The 20411-nt window shown below is 39.6% G+C and overlaps 1 protein-coding gene across 1 annotated transcript in view; it reads left to right on the top strand.

Annotated features, from left to right (window-relative positions):
* Positions 1 to 14813, top strand: part of XPO1 (exportin 1) — a 59985-nt gene extending 45172 nt beyond the window's left edge. The window contains exons 16-26 of the mRNA XM_006273751.3: positions 1264 to 1420; positions 1575 to 1738; positions 3449 to 3583; positions 4878 to 5061; positions 6056 to 6162; positions 7718 to 7912; positions 10772 to 10940; positions 12531 to 12665; positions 12790 to 12949; positions 13028 to 13124; positions 13775 to 14813. Coding sequence (XP_006273813.1) covers positions 1264 to 1420; positions 1575 to 1738; positions 3449 to 3583; positions 4878 to 5061; positions 6056 to 6162; positions 7718 to 7912; positions 10772 to 10940; positions 12531 to 12665; positions 12790 to 12949; positions 13028 to 13124; positions 13775 to 13921 — 1650 coding nt within the window. The 3' untranslated portion in view covers positions 13922 to 14813. The remainder of the gene's footprint in view (positions 1 to 1263; positions 1421 to 1574; positions 1739 to 3448; positions 3584 to 4877; positions 5062 to 6055; positions 6163 to 7717; positions 7913 to 10771; positions 10941 to 12530; positions 12666 to 12789; positions 12950 to 13027; positions 13125 to 13774) is intronic.
* The last annotated feature ends 5598 nt before the right edge of the window (positions 14814 to 20411 follow it).

Raw genomic sequence — 20411 nt, 5'->3', positions numbered from 1 at the left:
TTGCACACATGCCATGGGTTGGCCCACTCTTGTATTGGTATTTTAGTTTCTTCAGAAGCAGCAAAAACAGAATACTAATAAATGGCGGAGCTGTTAGACCTTTAGATTGTCAAGAATCCTAGGATCCTGCAGGTGAGGCATAGCAGAGCAACCTGGTCTGGCTTCACCTCATGGAGGGCAGAGCCACACTAATCATATGCTACTGGCTGAGAGGGGGGGTGACATGGGGATTCTGGGTAACCAGTTTGTGGCTCTGATTGGTGGTGTTTTTGCAGCAGTAGGGGACTGCTTTTGTGCTTTTCCCCTAGCTGCTCTTCTGCCTTTTGGCTAGAACAAGCAAGACTAAGGGGCATCTGAACTCCAAGGCTTTGGAGCTGGGGCTTACAAGTAGGATGCCACCCCTGCAAAAAAAAGAGGGAAAAAAAAAAAAGGTTAACAGCATGTCTGCCCAATATGGGCTGCTTAGAAAAATGGAAGAAACAAAACAACAGCATGTTAAGCTCAGCATCCCCACACACCAAGTGCAGCGCATGTCCAGGATTAGTTGCTTTAGTTTTGACCTGGCTCACCCAATGTCTGCATAGATTGAGAGCTTTAGCATGGTTTTTTTGGCACTTTTTGCTAATAGCTAATTGAGTAGATCAGCTATTAAAAGCACCAAAAAGACCCACTGAAGCGTATGATCTATACAGATGCTGCAGAGCCAGGTCAAACTAATGCATGTCCTCTTCCAGTAAACTGCTAGTTTTCTTGTTTGTGGTGTTTTGCTGCTGTTTTCCACATCTGTCAGTAGCCATGTTTTACATTCATGCTCAGTGTTGGTTGCATTTAATTAGCTTGATAGTTGGTTTCCATTTACTGAGCACATGCTGCATTTAGCAGTAGTATATAATGATGGCCAATGTATTTAATGATGGTTGTCATGAATATAAGGTATAGGGCTTCTTTCCCCAAAGTGATTGGAAGGGAAAATCTTGTCTTGCATTCAAGTAAATACAGTAATAATTGCTCTCTAGAAAGTTGTTTGGAGTTACAAAAAAAAATTCAGGAACTGTAATTCCAATTTTGTAATTGAATCCGTTCAGTGTTTGAAACACCTAGCAAAACTTGAGTTTGTTGGCTGTTTTCAAGGTCTTTCTGATATGTCAATTTTTAACACTGCTGTGGTAGTGTTCTGAATCTTGTCCCATCAAACTTTTAAGGAAATGGATGAAGTAAATATTAAAAAGAAAACTAAAAGGAAATATTTTTTTTTTCTTATAGGACCTTTTGGGACTCTGTGAACAAAAGCGAGGGAAAGATAACAAAGCTATCATTGCATCAAATATCATGTATATAGTAGGTCAATATCCACGTTTTTTGAGAGCGCACTGGAAATTTTTGAAGACGGTAGTTAACAAGCTGTTTGAGTTCATGCATGGTAAATATGACTGAAATGTCACGTGTTCCTGATACAAATACTTGAATTTCTTGTGACAAATGCTGAAAATTTTGGGATGGTAACATGTAATCTTCAGGCTTTTGTAACTTTTATATTGAACATAAGGGTCTCAGTAAGTGTATTTTTAATTTAGAAACTCATGATGGCGTCCAGGACATGGCTTGTGATACCTTCATAAAAATAGCACAGAAATGCCGCCGACATTTTGTTCAGGTCCAAGTGGGAGAAGTCATGCCATTTATTGACGAAATACTGAATAATATTAATACAATCATTTGCGACCTTCAGCCACAACAGGTAAATCTCATTCAGTGGTTAGGTAACTTTTATGTAATACAAAAAAAGAAAAATAAGAAAGTCATAGTGAAGGTTTACTAGTAGTGGTTTTTAGGAGACCAGACTAATACTTGTAGTCTTGTTAATGGAAGAAGGTACTATGGCACTAATCTGATGTAAGCATATTTTTGTTTGATTGATTTGGTTTTGATATGTCACGTTTCCCAACAAAGATTCAGGGCAGCTTACAAGAGGAGGATGGAATAACATTGCATAAGGTTTTATTTGGCATCCTTCAAATAGGTTCCATCTCCTCTTTAGAAGAATAAGTGGTTAACTTTAATGGCTGTAACTCTGAGCAGAAAATAAATAGCCTTAAGCTGAATAATTTTAGGCTAAATATTTCAAGTATTCATCCCTAGTGATGCTTGTATTTTCAATATAGTATGCTATTGCAGTAGTAGTTGAAGATGCTACTAAAACCTATATAATCCTAGAAAAGTAGGATTGGTAGGGCCTTGTGGAGCCATCTTACCCCCATCCCCCTGCTCAAAGTAGCATCGTCCTTATCCAAACCACACTCTTTCCCCCACAGCCCATACCAGTCTAACCCATGGGGTAGACTTCCTTCTTAATTCCAAATAGAGATTGTTCTGACCCCTGAGTAGGGGAACCTCCAGGCTTTAGTCCCAGCAGGAATACTAGCACACCCTGATCAAAAATCCCTAGCCTTGACTACAGCCAACACCCAGTGCTAAAAAAAAAAAAAAAAAAAAAAGCCGCTGACTCCTGTGGCAACAGGAAGGGGAAAAATTATAAACTCTGGCTCTCCATAGAAGGTGTGATATGTAGAATTTCCCTCCTTGTATCCTCTCAACAAACTTATCCCAGCTGCTTTAAAACTTCTTTCATAACTAAGCTGGTTAGGGAGCTCTGCTTCATTCTTCAGCTGCTGAGCATGGTCCTCTCCAATATCTACCTGCTTTGGACTACAGAGCTCTTCTTATGATCTCCCAGTGATTGGGGGCAGAGATGGTGGGGAAATCCTGTGTGTCCAACTGTTGCTCTTTGTAGAGCATTCCAGGCATAGCTACTCCTAGATTACTGGGGGTGGGGGGACAATTTTTCTGGCAGGTGTGCTACAAATTAGCCCTGTATCCTTCTGAGTGCCACTCTGATCCCCTTCCCCAGCTTGAGCCACTGCTCTGCTTTCTGCTTCCTGCCCAGTGCTCCTGGTTCAATCTGCTGTTCTTCTTTTTGCTTCCTGTCGTAGTTGCCACTGCTGCCTGCCCCTCCCCCTTCCTGTGCCATGCAGGCTGGCTGCCCAGGCCACTTGTGGACCTCTGCTGTCATCCCTGACTGATGCTGAGAAAATACTGTACATACTGAGGAAACGATTCTCTCTCTAAATCAGGACTACAGTTGATAAAGCCAGATAAATGCAAAAACTTACATATGCCTCAGGTTTTTAGTGTTTTTAGTAGACTCTACAGCAGACACTGAAAAATGTGCTTTATAGTGATACTTGTTTCTTTAAAATATAGAATCTTGATGAAGTGTAAAAATGGATAAGCTTCCAGACTTTGAAAACAATTTTCAGCCTTTAATATTTTGCAAACACAGTGCGTAAATGACTGGAGATGCAGTAATGACTGTAAGCAAAGTTTTGCTTTAATGTAATGTCTTAACTCTTAAAAACCTTCCATTTCATTTTTTTTTGGTTCTAATTAGGTCCATACGTTCTATGAAGCTGTTGGATACATGATTGGGGCACAGACTGACCAAACAGTACAAGAGCATCTGATAGAAAAATACATGTTGCTCCCTAATCAAGTGTGGGACAGTATAATTCAACAAGCAACAAAAGTAAGTGTTACAAATTTTAAACACCATTAACATTTCTGTATGTTTAGTTAAGGATATTTTGTTAAATGTTGGGTTTCCAGTAAAGTTTTTGGTGCTTAGTGGGGCATTGTTGGGGAGCTACTTCACAATTTTTGCAGAAATCATGAAATCAAAATTTAAAAAACTAGATAAAAATAAAATCCTGGCTCCCCAGTGGGAGCCAGTGTTCCTTGCTGCCTTCACAGCCCACCTGGGAGAGGAAGGCACCAGCTGGTGGTGGTGAAGGGCAGTCAGCAGCCAAGATGATGGCTGGGGCTCTTTGTGATCCTCCCTCCCTACCCCCATGGCCTCTCTGCCAATCAGTGGCTAGAGGTCAGACCACATGAAGGGCAGCCATCAGCCAAGATGGCAGTCCTCCCCCCTGGGGCCATTGCCAATCAATGGTGAGGGACCAGGCCACCAGGAAATGCCCATGAAATTTGGTTCTTTGTGCTGTGACTAAGCTGCAAATTAAGTAGGTCCTTAGGCATTTTGTGTCCAATAGTATGGTTGGCATATAGTATTAGAAATTGCAAAAACAAGCAAGGGGAATAAATGGGAAAATGGACATGTTTATAGTCCTTTTAAAAAAAATAGCAGCATATTGCTATACATAATATTAATTTTTACCTATGTGTGAGCTTCATTGGATCTCTGGGAGACAGCTACTTCTCCCAACATGTCAGTATGCCAGGTAGGAGAGAATTGTTTCTGAATAGTAGAAAATCCCAAATGCAAACTCACTCAAAAAAACATACTGTTTATTCAAGAAGGTGGCAAGGAGGAAAAATATACATTTCTAATCCCCTATTTAAACGTCCAGTTTTTCCAGATAGATTGCTCCTCTTTCTGATTCCATTGCAGGAGTCTATGCTGTGAAGAGTGATTCTTCATGGAGTCTCACTTAATACTGTTTTGAATTTTAGACTAAAGCAGGTTTCTCCCTCTTTCATTTTCTAGTCTGTTCTTTTCTTAGTTCCCTATTCCAGTGTTCTTCTCTTCCATTTGGCTAGCATTAGCATTGTTGCTTGTATACTTAGTACTGCTTCTGAGGAGTTTAAAACCAGAGTAATCCAGGGTTCATCCTACCAGTCTTCCTGCTAACTTTGTTAAAAGCCCTGAGCAGCAGTATAGGGCCTGTTTTCTCCAGTGGCATATTCTTCAGCCTTTCTCTCTTAACCAGTGTGCTGTCAGTGACCATTTTTTAATCTTAACTTCAGCATCTTAACTGTCTCCCTTATTGAGCAGACCTGATTTCAGTTGTTATTTTCAACAGAATGTTGATATTCTAAAGGATCCTGAAACAGTTAAACAGCTGGGTAGCATCCTGAAAACAAATGTAAGAGCATGTAAAGCAGTCGGCCACCCCTTTGTGATTCAGCTTGGAAGAATTTATTTAGATATGCTGAATGTATACAAGTGCCTAAGTGAAAACATTTCTGCAGCTATTCAGGCAAATGGTAAGATGTTCCATGTGCTCTTTATGAAAATGAGAATAATAGTGTTTTCCTTACTTTTCAAAGCATGTCATTTGAGGACCTATACACCACCCCCACTTTACAGGTCAGGAAGCTGAGGCATGAAGGTGAAATTAAGGCTGTAGAAAATATGGTTTACATAAGTGTTTTTTTTCCTCAAGATCAAGAGCTGTATTGGTTCTTTTTTCAAATCAAATTTCTTCATGTTTTTTGGTGAAGAGAATGCTAACCTCTTAGTCCAAAATAGTTTGCAGAGCTCTAAAAAATGTCTTCCATACATTGTAATAAAGCTCTAGGAATGCTTTTTGGAAAAAAAAATGTAACCTATTTTTCGTGAACCACTTACAATTTTTTAAGAAACTTAAATATCTGGAGCTAGTAGACTTTACTGGTCTTCCTTGCCAAGAAGCTTGATTAATCATTTGGAAACAGTGCAAGTAGAGCTTGGGACATAGCGGAACTTGAGGTATACTTCTGATGCCTATCTAGTAGTAGAATAACTGGCATACGCGAGATTCACAGTTCCTCTTCAGAAAGATCATATGGAGAACAAGGTGTCAAAAGTGTGGAAGACCTTCTTTGCCTCCCCAAAAAGATGCAAAGATTCTAAAGGACACTAAAGGTTAGGTCATATGTTTGACTGTAATAGGTAAAAGATTCCCCATCAGTTGACTTGTACCAGACTTATCCCATGTAGCTTCATGAATGCAGCTGAGTTTCTGACCAGTAAAGCTCCTTTGGTTTTATGCTTCCTTTAAGGTGTGTGCTGCTCTTGTAGCTAGATGTCCACTGGGAAATAGAACGAAAATAACTATAGGTGTTTTCTGTGCACATTAACTCTTTGTACATCTGCTGACTGCTAGAATGAATCCAGCTAAGTCAAGTCTTGCACTTGAAATTGCTGTACTGATTAAGTTTCTGCAATAAATTTAAATTAATTTAATATCCTTAACTGAAATTTTAAAACCTTTTTCAGGTGAAATGGTTACAAAGCAACCTTTGATTAGAAGTATGAGGACAGTAAAAAGGGAAACTTTAAAATTAATTTCTGGTTGGGTGAGCAGGTCCAATGATCCTCAGATGGTAAGTAAATTTTAACTGTCCATAAAACTGTCTACTTTGAAAAAATCAATAATTATGGCATATCCAAAAAGGTTGTCATTTTTTGGGAAATCTAAAACATAACACATACTGAAGGCATGGGTGGTTTACTTGCATCATGATGGAATACTGTTGAGCTACGGTCAAGCTTCAGTTGAAGTGGATCTATTTGAACAATACTCTGAGGCAAGAATGAAGTTAAGGGAAATATTACCAAAAAAGTACATTTTTATAGGAACAATTGTTGGTTATATGATAAGTGTGTGCATATTGTGTAAAATCCTTTATTTTTTTTTCTTTACAGAGAAATTGAAATGTAGTCACATACAGTGTTTCCTCAAATACAGGGAGGGTTTTTTTCCCCCCCCAGTCAGCATGGGGAGGGAAAGCCCCTCACCTTACATTGGCATACAAAGAAACCCTTTCTATCACTAAATCGCATACATTTCAGTTTTACTCCCACAGCTGCACCAAGCGGGGCCCCACACTGTTCACCCAGAATTTATCACCCCTTCTTTTAGCCAGTCTCATGATTTGTGTGGCCCTGCCCTCCATGAGGTGAAGCTGGACCAGGTTGCCCTGTGCCTCATCTGCAAATACATTTTTGAAGGATCCCAAGACTCATGACAAGAACACCCAGTTCCAGTCATGAGCAAGGGGCTAATTAATTAGCACATGGATTCCTTTGTGGGGGGGTGTTATCTGGAATATGCACACGTACTGAGCTGTGGGGTCACCATAATTTGAAATGCTGTTGACTGCTGTTCAAAAATGTGTTTATGGAGTACCTGTGCTAAAATTTCCAGTGATTTAAAAAAAAAAGGTAACGTGCATCAATTCTGGATGAAATTAGTATATGGGTACTATATGCAAATTATTACAGCTCAAGGAGAGCAGGGTCTGACAGTATTGAATAGGGGAAAGTAGTTGCAAGGGGAAGAAGTAGGGAATTTATTTTCTCTGCTGTAGCAGAAGGAGGGGAACAAATTCAAGGCAGACCTCCAATAATTAGGTTCTACAGCTGAAAAATAACTGTATAAGCTGTGTATTTGGGAGTCGTCTTGTATTAAAGGTTGTCTTATTTGAGTAAATATGGTAAGTTAAAAAGACTAGGGTGCCTATATATGTGCTTTGGGGTAGGTTGGCAGGGAGGGTGTCTTAATTAGAGCAGTTCTTGGGATGTAAGAACCCCAGCATCTCATATAATCAGTGTCCTGCATTTCAAAATGGCAGGAGCATCTTACACCCCGAGATGTATGGGGTGGGGGTGGGGGGGCACTTTAAAGCTCAAATAAACTTTAGTTATAGTGCCCCTTCCACCATTTTGAAACACAGGACATGGCATACACGAGATGCTGCAGCAGCACGCTGGAGCATTCTGATTAGAACGCTACAGCAGACTTGATTAATCGAGTCTGCTCCGACGTGCTCTATTCAGAACACATTGGACTCGCGTGTAAAATTGCCCTTAGAGTCTGCTACAAAAGGCTTACTTCAATAATTAATTACTTAACGGTGCACTGCTTTTCTTTACCAGGTAGCTGAAAATTTTGTTCCTCCCCTGTTGGATGCAGTTCTTATTGATTACCAGAGAAACGTTCCAGCTGCTAGAGAACCTGAAGTACTCAGTACAATGGCTATCATTGTAAACAAGCTTGGGGGACATATTACTGCTGAAATACCTCAGATATTTGATGCTGTTTTTGAATGCACGTTAAATATGATCAATAAGGTATGTTTAACCTGTGGTCTTTCATGTGGTGTATAAAAAGAGCTGATTAAAGAGAGCTAAAGATTCATATCTGCTACTGACTTGGCCATAGCTGTTGGCTTGATGAAAGATGCTTAGATGCTTCAATGGGTAGCAGTATTTGAAGTATAAGGTATAACTATTATAGCATTTCCTTGTTCTCTCTACTTGAACTGTCCAGACTTTCAGCTGAGTTAGCAAATGCCTAAAATAATGGAATTTACAGATTGGTCATAATCCTATCAAAGATACCTTACTTAATCAAATGTGACATGCACCTTTTTTCTGAAAATGAGCTGCTGGAAGTTGAGGTGTGTGAATATTAAACATAGAAGCAAGGAGCAGAAGACCCAGTTGTGCCAAAGCCGGCCTGCCTGTTCCTTGAGCCACATGGGCTAGCCAGCTGAGCAGAGACCTGCTGAATCATCCTAGGGCCCACCTGGCAAAGCAGTTCAACTTTAACAGGTTCAGCCCTCAGCTGACTCAGCAGGCACTGAACTGGAACTGCCCAGCCCCTTTTCTGGAACTGAGCTGGGTGGGCAGTCAGTAGCTGCTGCCAGGCCAACTGAGGGTCTGTACCTGCTGGAGCCAAAATGCCCTGCCCTTGAGCTGGGTGGGCTCTCAACGGGCTCTCAACTGGCTCTGCAGGTGCTGCTGGCTGCCTGCCCATTTCAGCTTGAGAAGAGAAGAGGCTGGGCTGTCCAGCAGCGAGGGGGCTAACAGAGCAGTAACAAGCTTTTGTTTCCCCTGCCATGTTATAGCTGCCAGTGGTTCCCTTGCAAAAATGCTGTACTTACTGGTATTTTCTACAAAAGATGGTTTTGAAAGACGAAATAATGGGGGAAAATGTTGCTCATCTGTCTTGAGGTTGAGTAGTATGTGAAAAATGTGGTAACATTTTATGAGCTGCCTCATCATTTTGCATTTATGTACTATTGCTTACATGCAAAAGTATTTAGGGGAGTGGATTTTTTTTGGATTTGTTTTTGTCTTAGGAACCAAGTTTTCATAACGTGGGTTGTCTTAACTGTGTACCTAAATATGGATTTAAACATCTAAAGTCTAGGCAGCCAAGTTTTAAAAATAGGTTATTAGAGGCTTGGCATCTAGGAGAACTTGCAATGATAAGCTTATGATCTGTATAGCTGGAAGCGGAGGATGTGCTAGCTATGCGTCCCTGAAGGTCAGAGCTTGGTAACCATTGTACCAAACTGTCAGCCTTTTTTTTGTTTGTTTCAGTAAAAATAGTCCTCCCATACTAAAATACATGTATGGTGCAAACATGCATAATTCTGATATAATGGAACTGTACCAGAGAGCGATACTCCTGGAATAGTAGGGCGCTCACAACCAGAAAATGTTTTCAAAGTATTAACAGTACCAAGTCTCTCTACACTATTCTCCAAGCTGCTGGGCCCCATATCGACAATCGGATTGGTATCAGCCCATATGGCTCATTTGATAATTGACCATCAGTATTGGGCTAGACTCAGAAGTATAGGGGTGCACCATCTCAAATGTTTGTAGTGTTGCATAGCACCTAAATCTTAGATAATAGTGAAGATCCCCCTTCCGTTAGAAGATACAGTAATTCACTATGTGAAACACTAATTGCTAATTTACTAAGCAAAATAAGATACCAGAAATAATTTTAAACTGCAGGGCTTTTAAGCAGAAAAACACCAGACACAAAGTACTTTGAAGTTTGGAGTGTAGGTCATAGCTGTGTTGGTCTAAGGACATAGGCAGACAAGGTTCTTTGGGTGAATCTGATATCTGTTATTAGACCACCTTAAATAGTTGGGGGAAAAATTTAGCAAGCTTTTGGGTTTAAAAACCCCTCATCAGGCTGAGGCCTGGTGAAGGGTTTTTAAACCCGGAAGCTTGCTAAAAAATGTTTTCCAACTATTTAAGTTGGTCTAATAAAAGGTATCAGATTCACCCAAAGAACCTTGTCTGCTTGAAGTAATGTAGCATTTAAATTTGTATCCAGATGTTCTAAAATGTTACTGCTTTTGTGATCTCAAGGTAGTTTTTAAATTTACTGTTCTGAACATTAGACCACTTCTTCTCAATTCTGTATCACTGGGTGTCTCCAACTTGCTATGCAGGAAAAAAAATGTACATTTGGAATTAAGGTGCTTGTTCAATGAGAGTGTGTATGTGTCCGTCCGTCTCCTATTTCAACCATTGTTACCTGATCAGACAATAAGAAAACAATCAGAGAAACTGGCATTTTGTTGTTCAGGGTAAATAGGCATAGCCTGCAAGTTACAGAACCTGAGGATCATTGTTTTTGGGTGGATCCCAGAGCATCTTGGAAGATGGTGTGTTTCTCTGTTCCTGTTCTTCTAAAGGTCTGTTAGCACTGACCTTCCCTGCACACACCCATGCTGTCCAGTACATGTTTTTCTCCCAACTGTGGTGCCTCACCAGGCAGTGGTTTTATGTGGTTATCATTGAAAAATTTCTATTTTCCCTGTTCTGCTGTAACAGGAGCTTTTCTGTGCTGACCCCTTAGATTTTAATGTTGCCAGGCAGTTGTGGAAAGAAACTTAAATAGCTTATCGTTAATTTAAACAGTTCCTGCTTGATAACCATAATAAACTCTGGCTTGACTAATAACTTTTTCAGAACATACTGGCCTTTCAGACAGACAGAATAGTTGCGTAAAGCCCATGTGCTGTCCCTGTGTGATTTATAATTTTTAAAGGAAAAAGAGTTATCCTTAGTTGAAAAGTTACTACTCATTTTGGCATTGAATTATTGTTTGTGACAGTTGACATTATGTACTGTTGATATTTAGGGAGCTTAATTTTATTTTTGTGTGTTCTCTTTTAGGATTTTGAAGAATATCCTGAACATAGAACAAACTTTTTCTTACTACTCCAAGCAGTAAATTCTCATTGCTTTCCAGCATTCCTGGCCATTCCACCTGCACAGTTCAAACTAGTTTTGGATTCTATTATTTGGGCCTTCAAACACACAATGAGAAATGTTGCAGATACAGGTAGATTCAAGTTATACATATTGCAGATTTGAAGGCTTGCCTTTCATTATTATTATTTTTTTTTTTTTTTTTTTTTTTTTTTAAGGATGGGAATATGGCAAGGCAAAAGCAAGCCTGTATTGAAGTACAAGACTTAAGCTTGTGGATTGCGTATATGTTGTTCCTGTGGTCATACTTCCTGAGAGTGCTTACTAATTTTTCCTGGCTTCTGGTGCATCTCCAAGAGTATAAGTTAAAAATACTTTAATGCAAGTTGTTTTTTTTCCAGAAAGAAACTGGACGGGGAATGCAGCTTGAGTACCTTAAAATACTCTGGAAGGTCATGGACCTTAGACTGCTTCTCCCCTCCCCCCATTTTGCATAGATTGTTCTCTAGGTTGTCTAACCTCGAGAATTTTTTTTCAGTTTGATCCCATCTGCTTACTGGGGAGGTTTAAAAAAAAAAACAAAACAAACCCAGATGCTGAGTACCTTGGAGTTTGACTTCTACAGGTGGCTTTGGCATGCTTTTTATGTAGTTATAATAGCAAAGTATAAAACAATATACAGGTACTTCTCGCTTAACGACCAAGTTCCGTTCCTGCGACTCGGTCGTTAAGCGAATTGGTCGATAAGCGAGGAGCTGCTCTGAGCAGCAAAGTGCTCCCCGCAGGACCGTGTGCTGGCAGCCGCATCCCTGGGGCGGGGGGACCGAGCTGCTCCCTCCCCCCCTCTTGCCAGCCCCAGGGCAGCATTTGGCCCTGAAGCCAGGGCTGGTGGGAAGAGGATGCTGAGAGAGGGAAGGAGCTGGCACCAGGGAGCAGGAGGGAAGCTGGGCCCTGGCAGGCAGAACTAACCACCGCTCTTAAACCCACCCTCCAGACCCGTGCACGGGGCTGCTCTGCGCCCTGCCGGCTGTTGTTGCGTGGGGCCAGGGGCATCGCGCCTGCAGGCAGGTGGGAGCCGGCGGAGCTGCCCCAGCCCTGGGGAGAAAAACCTGCTCCATGCGCCCTGCCCCACCCGGGCCGCGAGCACGGGAGCTGTCCACCCCGCTGTGCTGAACCTGCGGCGTGCCATTTCCACAATACAGGTACTCCTCACTTAACGACCTACCTGCTCGGAGTACTGACTGCTTGGAGAGCTGGTCGTAAGTCCGCGCGGTCGTTAAACAGGTAGGTCGTTAAGTGAGGAGTACCTGTATTACATCAAAGGTGGGAGTTAGTGGATGTCTTACCTGGCAATGGTTGAGATCTTAAAGGTCAAGAACAAGATTCTTAGTTCACTGGATGCCTTGTAATGAGTGAGCAAATGCACAAAAATATGGATGCAGCCCTCTTCTGGCTGTGGGGAGAGAACTTTTAAAGACAGTTAACAGTTATATTTAATAACTTTTCAACACACAATTCTGAATTTTTAAATATTTAAAATGTATCCCATTACAATAAGTTGCAACTTTTATAATAACTTATTATTGTTTCTGAGATGACTTGCTAACTTTGCTTACCATGTTGTAGTGCTTGTTTGGATGTGGGCAACTTCCTAGAAGACAAACTGGTATTAAAGGTTTTATTTTTAGTAGTAGTCAACCACATCTTTTCTTGATTATTCCAGGCCTTCAGATACTGTATACGCTATTACAAAACGTTGCGCAAGAGGAAGCTGCTGCCCAGAGTTTTTATCAGACTTATTTCTGTGATATTCTTCAGCATATTTTCTCTGTTGTCACAGACACGTCTCACACAGCTGGTAAGAAGGTTTGAGAGAATTAATAGACACCCTTTAAACTTCAAAGCATTTGTTGTCCATATGAGTGCAAATTTCATTTCTGCTACAACCTACACCCTAATTTCATTTCTGTCATTTTTCACAGGTTTGACAATGCATGCATCAATACTTGCATATATGTTCAATTTAGTAGAAGAAGGAAAAATAAGTACTCCCTTAAACCCCGGAAATCCCGTAAACAACCAAATGTTTATTCAGGAGTATGTTGCTAATCTTCTTAAATCTGCATTTCCTCATCTGCAAGAGTAAGTATGTTGTGACTTTTTGAATCTCTCATTGTTGCTCTGATGTTTGATGTACTAATTAGTCTGTTTTACTTCTAGTGCACAGGTTAAGCTATTTGTAACAGGACTCTTCAGTTTAAATCAGGATATTCCTGCATTCAAAGAACATCTAAGGGATTTCCTAGTCCAAATTAAGGTAAATTAGTTTGATATTCTTGCATGACTATTTAATGTGGGGGAGCTTAAAATGGAAGCACCTGATTGACTTGTAGAAGCCATGTGATGATTCATGCTCTTAACTTTCAGGTTTTGGTTGGATTTCTATCTTTAGCCTATCTTAATTTCCTTCAATGATAACCTCAGATATCTAACAATATTCATTGCACTTGCATATTTACAAGTCTCCTAGGCTTCCTTTTTACTGTACTGGGGGTTTACAGCATAGCTTTTGTCTTTAGTTCTCCCAGTGTCTGAATTTATATTCTTTCTCCTTTTTTAAGGATGTAAAACTCAAGCTGTAGCCCTTGGCAAAACAATCTCAAATAAAGTACTTTAACAAAGTTCTTAATATTCTGATTCAGTAATGATGCCTAGTGTTAAATATAACCTAAAAAAACACCCAAAATAGGAACCTGATGGGGGGGGGCAATGTTGTTAGTAGTAAAAATGTGACCATCACACACTGGAAGCATTATTCCTTTGTGCCAATTCAGATGTCAAAGGCAACAACGTGCATATTAAAATTTTATGATTTCTATAATAACTACATATTAACTTGGAAGCGTATTTTGACACTTTGCTTTCGGAGCATTTAGTATTTTACTAATTTGTTTATGAACTATTCAGGAATTTGCAGGTGAAGACACATCTGACTTATTCTTGGAAGAAAGAGAAACAGCTCTTCGACAGGCTCAAGAGGAAAAACATAAACTTCAGATGTCTGTCCCTGGCATCCTTAATCCACATGAAATTCCTGAGGAAATGTGTGATTAAAAATCATAAAACAAGTTATGCAGTTTTCTTTCTGTACAGCTTTGTTGTGATAGAAGAAAACGGCACTTGGATATTTGTTGACCAAAATGATGCCAATTTGTAAATTAAAATGTCACCTAGTGGCCCTTTTTCTTATGTGTTTTTTGTATAAGAAATTTTCTGTGAAATATCCTTCCATTGTTTAAGCTTTTGTTTTGGTCATCTTTATTTAGATTTGCATGAAGTTAAGAATTAAGGCATTTTAAAAAAAAAAAATACTTCATGCCCATTTTGTGGCTACAGGGAAAGGAGTCAAAACCCAACTTGTAGAGTCTATTCCAAAATTATACAGTTTTCCGTAAGAGTACCAATTTTTAATTAGGGATCACTTTCTTTCTAGTCTGCCCTGCAGCCTGGAAGAAAAGGTAATGAGTAAAACAAATTGAGTTAATTGTTAAGCAGAGGAATATAGTGCTGCATTATCTGAACAGTTAGCAGCTTTTGGACTGAGTGATAAGGCTAGGCTATATGTATTTGCAAGTCATACGGCAAGTTTGCAGCAAGATCATGTGCATATCATCCCATTGTAAAGCAACTACAAAAGAGTATGGGAACACAGTACAGTTAGTTATTTTTACACAGTTCTTTTGTTTTTGTGTGTGTGCTGTCGCTTTGTCGACAACAGCTTTTTGTTTTCCTCAATGAGGAGTGTTGCTCATTTGTGAGCCTTCATTAACTCGAAGTGAAATGGTTAAAATATTTATCCTGTTAGAATAGGCTGCATCTTTTTAACAACTCATTAAAAAAAACAACCTCTGGCTTTTGAGATGACTTATACTAATTTACATTGTTTACCATGCTGTAGTGCTTTAAGAACACTACTTAAAAGCAAAATAAACTTGGTTTACATTTATTTTTCTTTGGCTTATTCTTTTATTGGATGAAAATGCTGTGATCACAAAGATTGTATTCCAGAAAAAAAACCCAAGTGAGCTAGATAATTAGTAAACTCCCATAACTGCAGTGACAAACTTTAACATGCAATAACTCATCAGTAAGCTCTTAAATGCGTGGGTTTTTTAGTTTAGAAATCATTTTGAATTTCTAATGTTATGATTAAGCTAGCATAATGCAATAAGAGAATAATATAGAGGCTTGGCCTTGGCTACACTTGAAAGTTAATGCGAATTAAAGTAGGGTATGAATATAAAGTACAGGAACTGTGCCTTAAATTGCATGCTGTCTTAATCCATGTTAAATTGAGACTAATTTATTGGCAAGTCCTACTTATTTTTCACTTTTTTAAAATAGTTTTAATGCCTTTTGCCATCTCTGCTTCATATGTCTGAAGCAAAGAAAATTAACACTTTTTATAGTTCAGCCCCCTTAACCTTTTCATAATGTTTTTCCTTTGCCATCTAGCAAAGAAATATCTTGATTTCTCTTTTTTGTATGACAGTGTTTGAATAGGTGCTGGCTTTCTTTTTGGAGCAGTTTGGTTTGTAATCATAGGAATGTCAGTGAAACAAATTCAGCATTCATGTACAATAGTGGAAGGAAGTAAGGTTAGACAGTTGGTGAGATCCTTTATATAAAACTTGAATATTGTAGTTTACATATTTTGTATTGTGCGTTTCAAAACAAAGATTAGCTAACAGTATTCATAAATCATAGCTGAGCAAAATGTTTCTGTGGGCTTGCATATTTGCTCCATATTTCTGCTTATGAACATATCCCCATTTGCTAGTTGGTAGTTAAGGCAGAGTTGTATCTGTAGATGGCTTGATAACACAAACGGTGTGTGAACCAATACCATTTAAAGCCTTTGGGGGATGGGGTGCATGCAAGGACCGTTATTCTTAAACTTTTTGTCTTGGGACTTTATTCTTGTTGGTAATACAGCTATTCTCTCTCTTTATATAGGTGTTTCTTCAGATGATGATAAGGTGAAGTCTAGGACTAAGTGTAGCTTTCTGTTGTGGTTTGCCAATTGAGCGTCATCTGCAGTGACCAGATAATGTTTAATTTTCTAAACAAGTAATAAATACATTGTAGAGGATTCTAAAGTAGTGACACATTTGGCATAGACAAATGGCCCACTTGTACAGGCTTTTATAGAGCTATGGACTAGAAAAACCTCATTGCTGCTGTGCAAACTCTACAGTCAAATACCTTTATTTAAGAGAAACGTGCCGTTATATTAAGCTGATGGCATCATCTGAGTGCTGGCTCAGGGTTGGTCAGTGAAGAGCAGAAACAAGGGAATGGTAATGAAACTAGTTGTGGTAATGTGAAAATGACTTCCACATTTTTCAGTTCAGTTTAAAAAAAAAAACAACCAACCAAAAACTACAGGACTACATCTTTCCAGTGGGATTGAGACAAGACTGCTTCCATAATGCCACTTTTTCACACACTAACTTTTGCAACAAAGTCAAACCTGTAGGTGTTCCACAGACTGCATCCTACTGTGAAAAAAAAGTAAATGGGATAAATAAGGAAGGAGTTATCTGTTTGCGTATGCATCTAATACATCCAGCACACTTCTGCATCAGGCTGGTTGAAATTCAAATTCTTAATGTGTTCTGGCTCCAACTTCCTATTAACCTAGAAAATCCACAGCCGTCTTAATTTGTCTTCACAAGGACTGGTGCCTTTAACTGTTCTCTACGGGTCCAAGAAGTATGTAGAACTATTGTGCATACAGCCTTGTTAAGTCATTTTATATCTATATTAAGAACAAAGCAACCTGGACAGGTGCATATTTATATTCAAGAATAATTGCAACATACAGCTAAAAACAACCCGTTATAATGTATGCTTTGAATAAAAAAAGAATATGTAGAGCCAAATGTGTAAACTGTCATACATTTTATAAACAGATTAATTTATATATGGAAACAATTAGACTTTGCATATTTCTATAAAATGATATTTTTTTCAAAAATACTAATTTGCTGTATGCTTATACACACATCGTATGTCTATACCTTCTTAGGGCTTGTCTTCACATGAGTTTTTACCCAAGTTATTTACTGATTTTAAGTGGTTTACATTTTTTAGTAAAAGCTGATGTGCACACTCCCTAAATATCCGTTTCAAGCTACTGTATTTATAAGTGTAAGCTGAAGCAAAATTACTTTCCAAACCTTTTCTTTTTTTCCCTTTTTTATTTAGGTGATAGTTTGTGTACACTAATCTGTTAAGCATTGATTTTAAAATGTCCTCATTTTCAATAAAGTTAAGATTTATGCTGAATGTCATGTTTTAGAAACACTTGTCTCCATGGAATGTAGAAGGGGAGCAGCCCAGTCATTTTGAGCAACAGGCAGGAAAACTTCAGACCCCAGACCTTGTTACAAACAACAGAACTATAAAAGGAAAATACTGCATTGGCAAAATGTGGAAAGTGAAAATCCATTGATTAGCTAATGACACACTGCGGTAAAATGCCATGAGTACAGTAAGGTAGTTTACAGTCTGGAACATGCTGAAACTTCTTGCAAATACTGGAATTAACTTGGACTTTGTTTGCAACATGGTTGCACAGCTTAATGCCCCTTCCAGTATGATCTTTGTTTCTAGATAGAGTAGTTGTCTTGTCCTGTCCTTTGTTTTATGAGTTGAAATGTTAACATTGATATTTTTTTTTTTTTTTGGGTGCTGCAGAATGCTCACCTTCCACCCACTCTCCCCATCTCCCTTAGGAACTGAAATTTTACAGAATTCTAGATTCTGAAGGTTGCTGTCTTCATAGCTGAGATGTCCCTCACAGACATCTTGGTAATACCAGATGAAGGATTTATTTCCAGAAAAAAAAGATGAGTAAAAGCTCCCTTTAAGCAGTTCACTAGTTGGGCAAAGGGGCTTAATGGGATCACATTTGAGTCTCTAAAAGGGCAGTCAGTAATCAGAAGTGTGTTGCCATATGCCAGTATTTTCACTTCAAAATAGAAAATGATGAAATCTTACTGTTGATAATACATCCACAAAGTGGATTTGGAGATTAAAAAGAATTGGGGAAGCTAAAAAATAGTGATCAGGAATTACACAAAAATTGGGAGTTACAGACAAATGGCTGGAGAGGGAAGTTTGTTGATGATTTCCTCCAAAATTGTAGTATAGATTCTCTGAACAAGTAATATGAGATCTGGGGACTCCCTGATGTATATTTAAATGGGAGTTTTACACAAGTGATGAACCCAGTTAAAATGTTTGGTATGTTAGGCAGAGGTGGGTTATCAGGAGCATGTTGCTCCTGTGTCTTCCTTGGCTTGCAGTAGCTTTCCAGGTGCAATTCAAGGAGATGATTTTGACCCAGAAAGCTCTGAGCAGTAGCTTGGTCCTTGAGTTCCTAAGGGATTGCCATCTCCCTAACGTTCTATTGGGATCTGCAAGATTGTCCAAAAACAACCTCCTGCTAGTACCATCTGTGCACCACAAGTTCAGTGAAAACATGGGAGGTTATCAGTAGTTGCTCCTCTGCTCCTGAGTTTCCTCCTTTGTGGTCCATCAGAGCCTGGATGGATCTCAATATGTTCCAGAAGTGTAAGATGCTTTTATTTGGGCTGGTCTTTAGCAGGCAGGGTTAAGTTACAACATTGTCTAAGGCTACGTTGTATAAGAGGGAGGAGAGGATATAAATCTAATAAATAAATTGACTGCTGTTGCATTTACCTATCACTTTGTTTTTTGCTACTGTCCCATTCTAAAAAAAAATCTCCCCCAAATTTTCATGCAGTCCCACGCTTGTGTTCACCCACACTGATGTATCTCCATCTTGTGGCTTCTGTATTAATAAGGTAACCACAAACCCTTGGACTTGGGAATGTCTGGTAATTTGGGACTGTCCACTTGTCTGTAACAGTTAAGTTTTAACCCATGCAAACTGTCCACATGATAAAGCCACCAATCAGTCAAGACTGGAAATGACAGTAGCTTGGCTCAGCATATTGCAGCTCTCATGGATCATCTTTGATTTTTGTTTAGTAATGTTGATCTTCAACCTCTCAGCATCCTTGCCAGAACAGCCCCCCCTCATACCTGGTTGGATCCATGTGAGCTACCTGCTGCAAGTGGTGAGCCTAAGGACTGTATCACAGCCTATGTACACACCACTGGGGGCTGGAGTCCAGGGGAGGTCCATTCACTACAGTTGAGCATTGCGTTGTGATCGGGGATGAGCACGTGGAAGATGCGATTTGGAATGGGTTTGATAGAGAATGAATGCTTGGCAGCAAGAGTATTCTGCAGGTATGGACAAGAGAAGTAGGGGGAGAAAAACTGAAGATGCAGAAAAAAGACAAAAGCATAGAAAATAAGGAAGGAATGGGCAACCTTTTCTTCCCTGCCATCCTCAAGCTGTCGACTCCTTCCTTTATGTACTGCATTACTAGATACCCTCTGCAGCAGTGGTTCTTAACCTCTTGTATCAGGACCCATTTGTAAACATCAGTGGCCAGTCTTGACCCAGTGCCCCTCCTGACCCGCTGCTCCCAGTATGAGAGGGTATGGGCGGCCCCAAGCAGCCCCTCTCAGGCTGGGACTGTACCAGCCTGCAAGGGTAAAATCACTGTTTCCTATGTTTTTCTCCTTTAAAGGAGACTCCATTTTTAAAGTTTGATCCATCTTCAAAGTATGTTCATGATCCTTTCCATATATTCTTGTTGACCCACTTTTGGGACACGACACATAGGTTGAGCTTAAGCTCAACCCTAGAGCTTAAGCGTTCCGTTCCCTATTGATGCAAAATCTTGATTTCCTACCTTCAACATCTCGTTGCTTGTAAATACTTCTCAAGTATTCCCTCAGCATACGAAATATCAGCTTTTTTACATTTTGGGGAACTCTACAAATTTTTAAAGCTTTTGGACAACCTGTTTTGCTGGATTGAGCACAAAATCAAAGTGTCCCATTTTGATCCATTGAAGACCTTGGCAGATGGTGATCGACTTGGGTGTGAAATTGAGCTAAAGCCATAGTCACTGCAGTAAAGAAAATGTGCTGTGAACTATTTAAGTTTTGCTGTGAAGCAGTACTACTTCATACTATCTTTATTGATGCCCAAGTCAAGTCAGGACCGGCTTTGTCTTGGTATTTGTATGAAGAACAACACCTGCTCAAGCCTTAGTATTTTGGCTAAACCTGCACATCTGTTTTTTCTCCTTCAAGTACTTTTGCATATATATCCCCTGTAGGAATGCACACGCACCTCAAACTCATGCTTGGAGGGGTTTCTCTGCCCCTCCCCTCCCGAACTTTCCCCTTAGCCTATTGGAGCGGGCCTGCAAAATGCTTGTGGTGGGTTTTTGAGAACTCTTCCTGTTCACCAGGATCACACCACCCTGACATGAGGATTTTTGGCAGGGAGTAGCAGATTCTGTTTCAAGTGTTCCCAGATCCAAGTGATTTTATGTAAAACTTGGAGAGAGAAATATCCAGGGCTTTTCCTTGTAGGTCTATTTCTGAAAAGTGGAGCCCAGGTCCTTGGGCTGGGGCCATGGCATAATAC

Source organism: Alligator mississippiensis, chromosome 1 (assembly GCF_030867095.1).
Source record: "Alligator mississippiensis isolate rAllMis1 chromosome 1, rAllMis1, whole genome shotgun sequence".
Taxonomy (NCBI): Eukaryota; Metazoa; Chordata; order Crocodylia; family Alligatoridae; genus Alligator; species Alligator mississippiensis.
The sequence above is the reverse complement of the archived record's forward strand: the minus strand, read 5'-3'. Positions and strand labels throughout refer to the sequence as shown.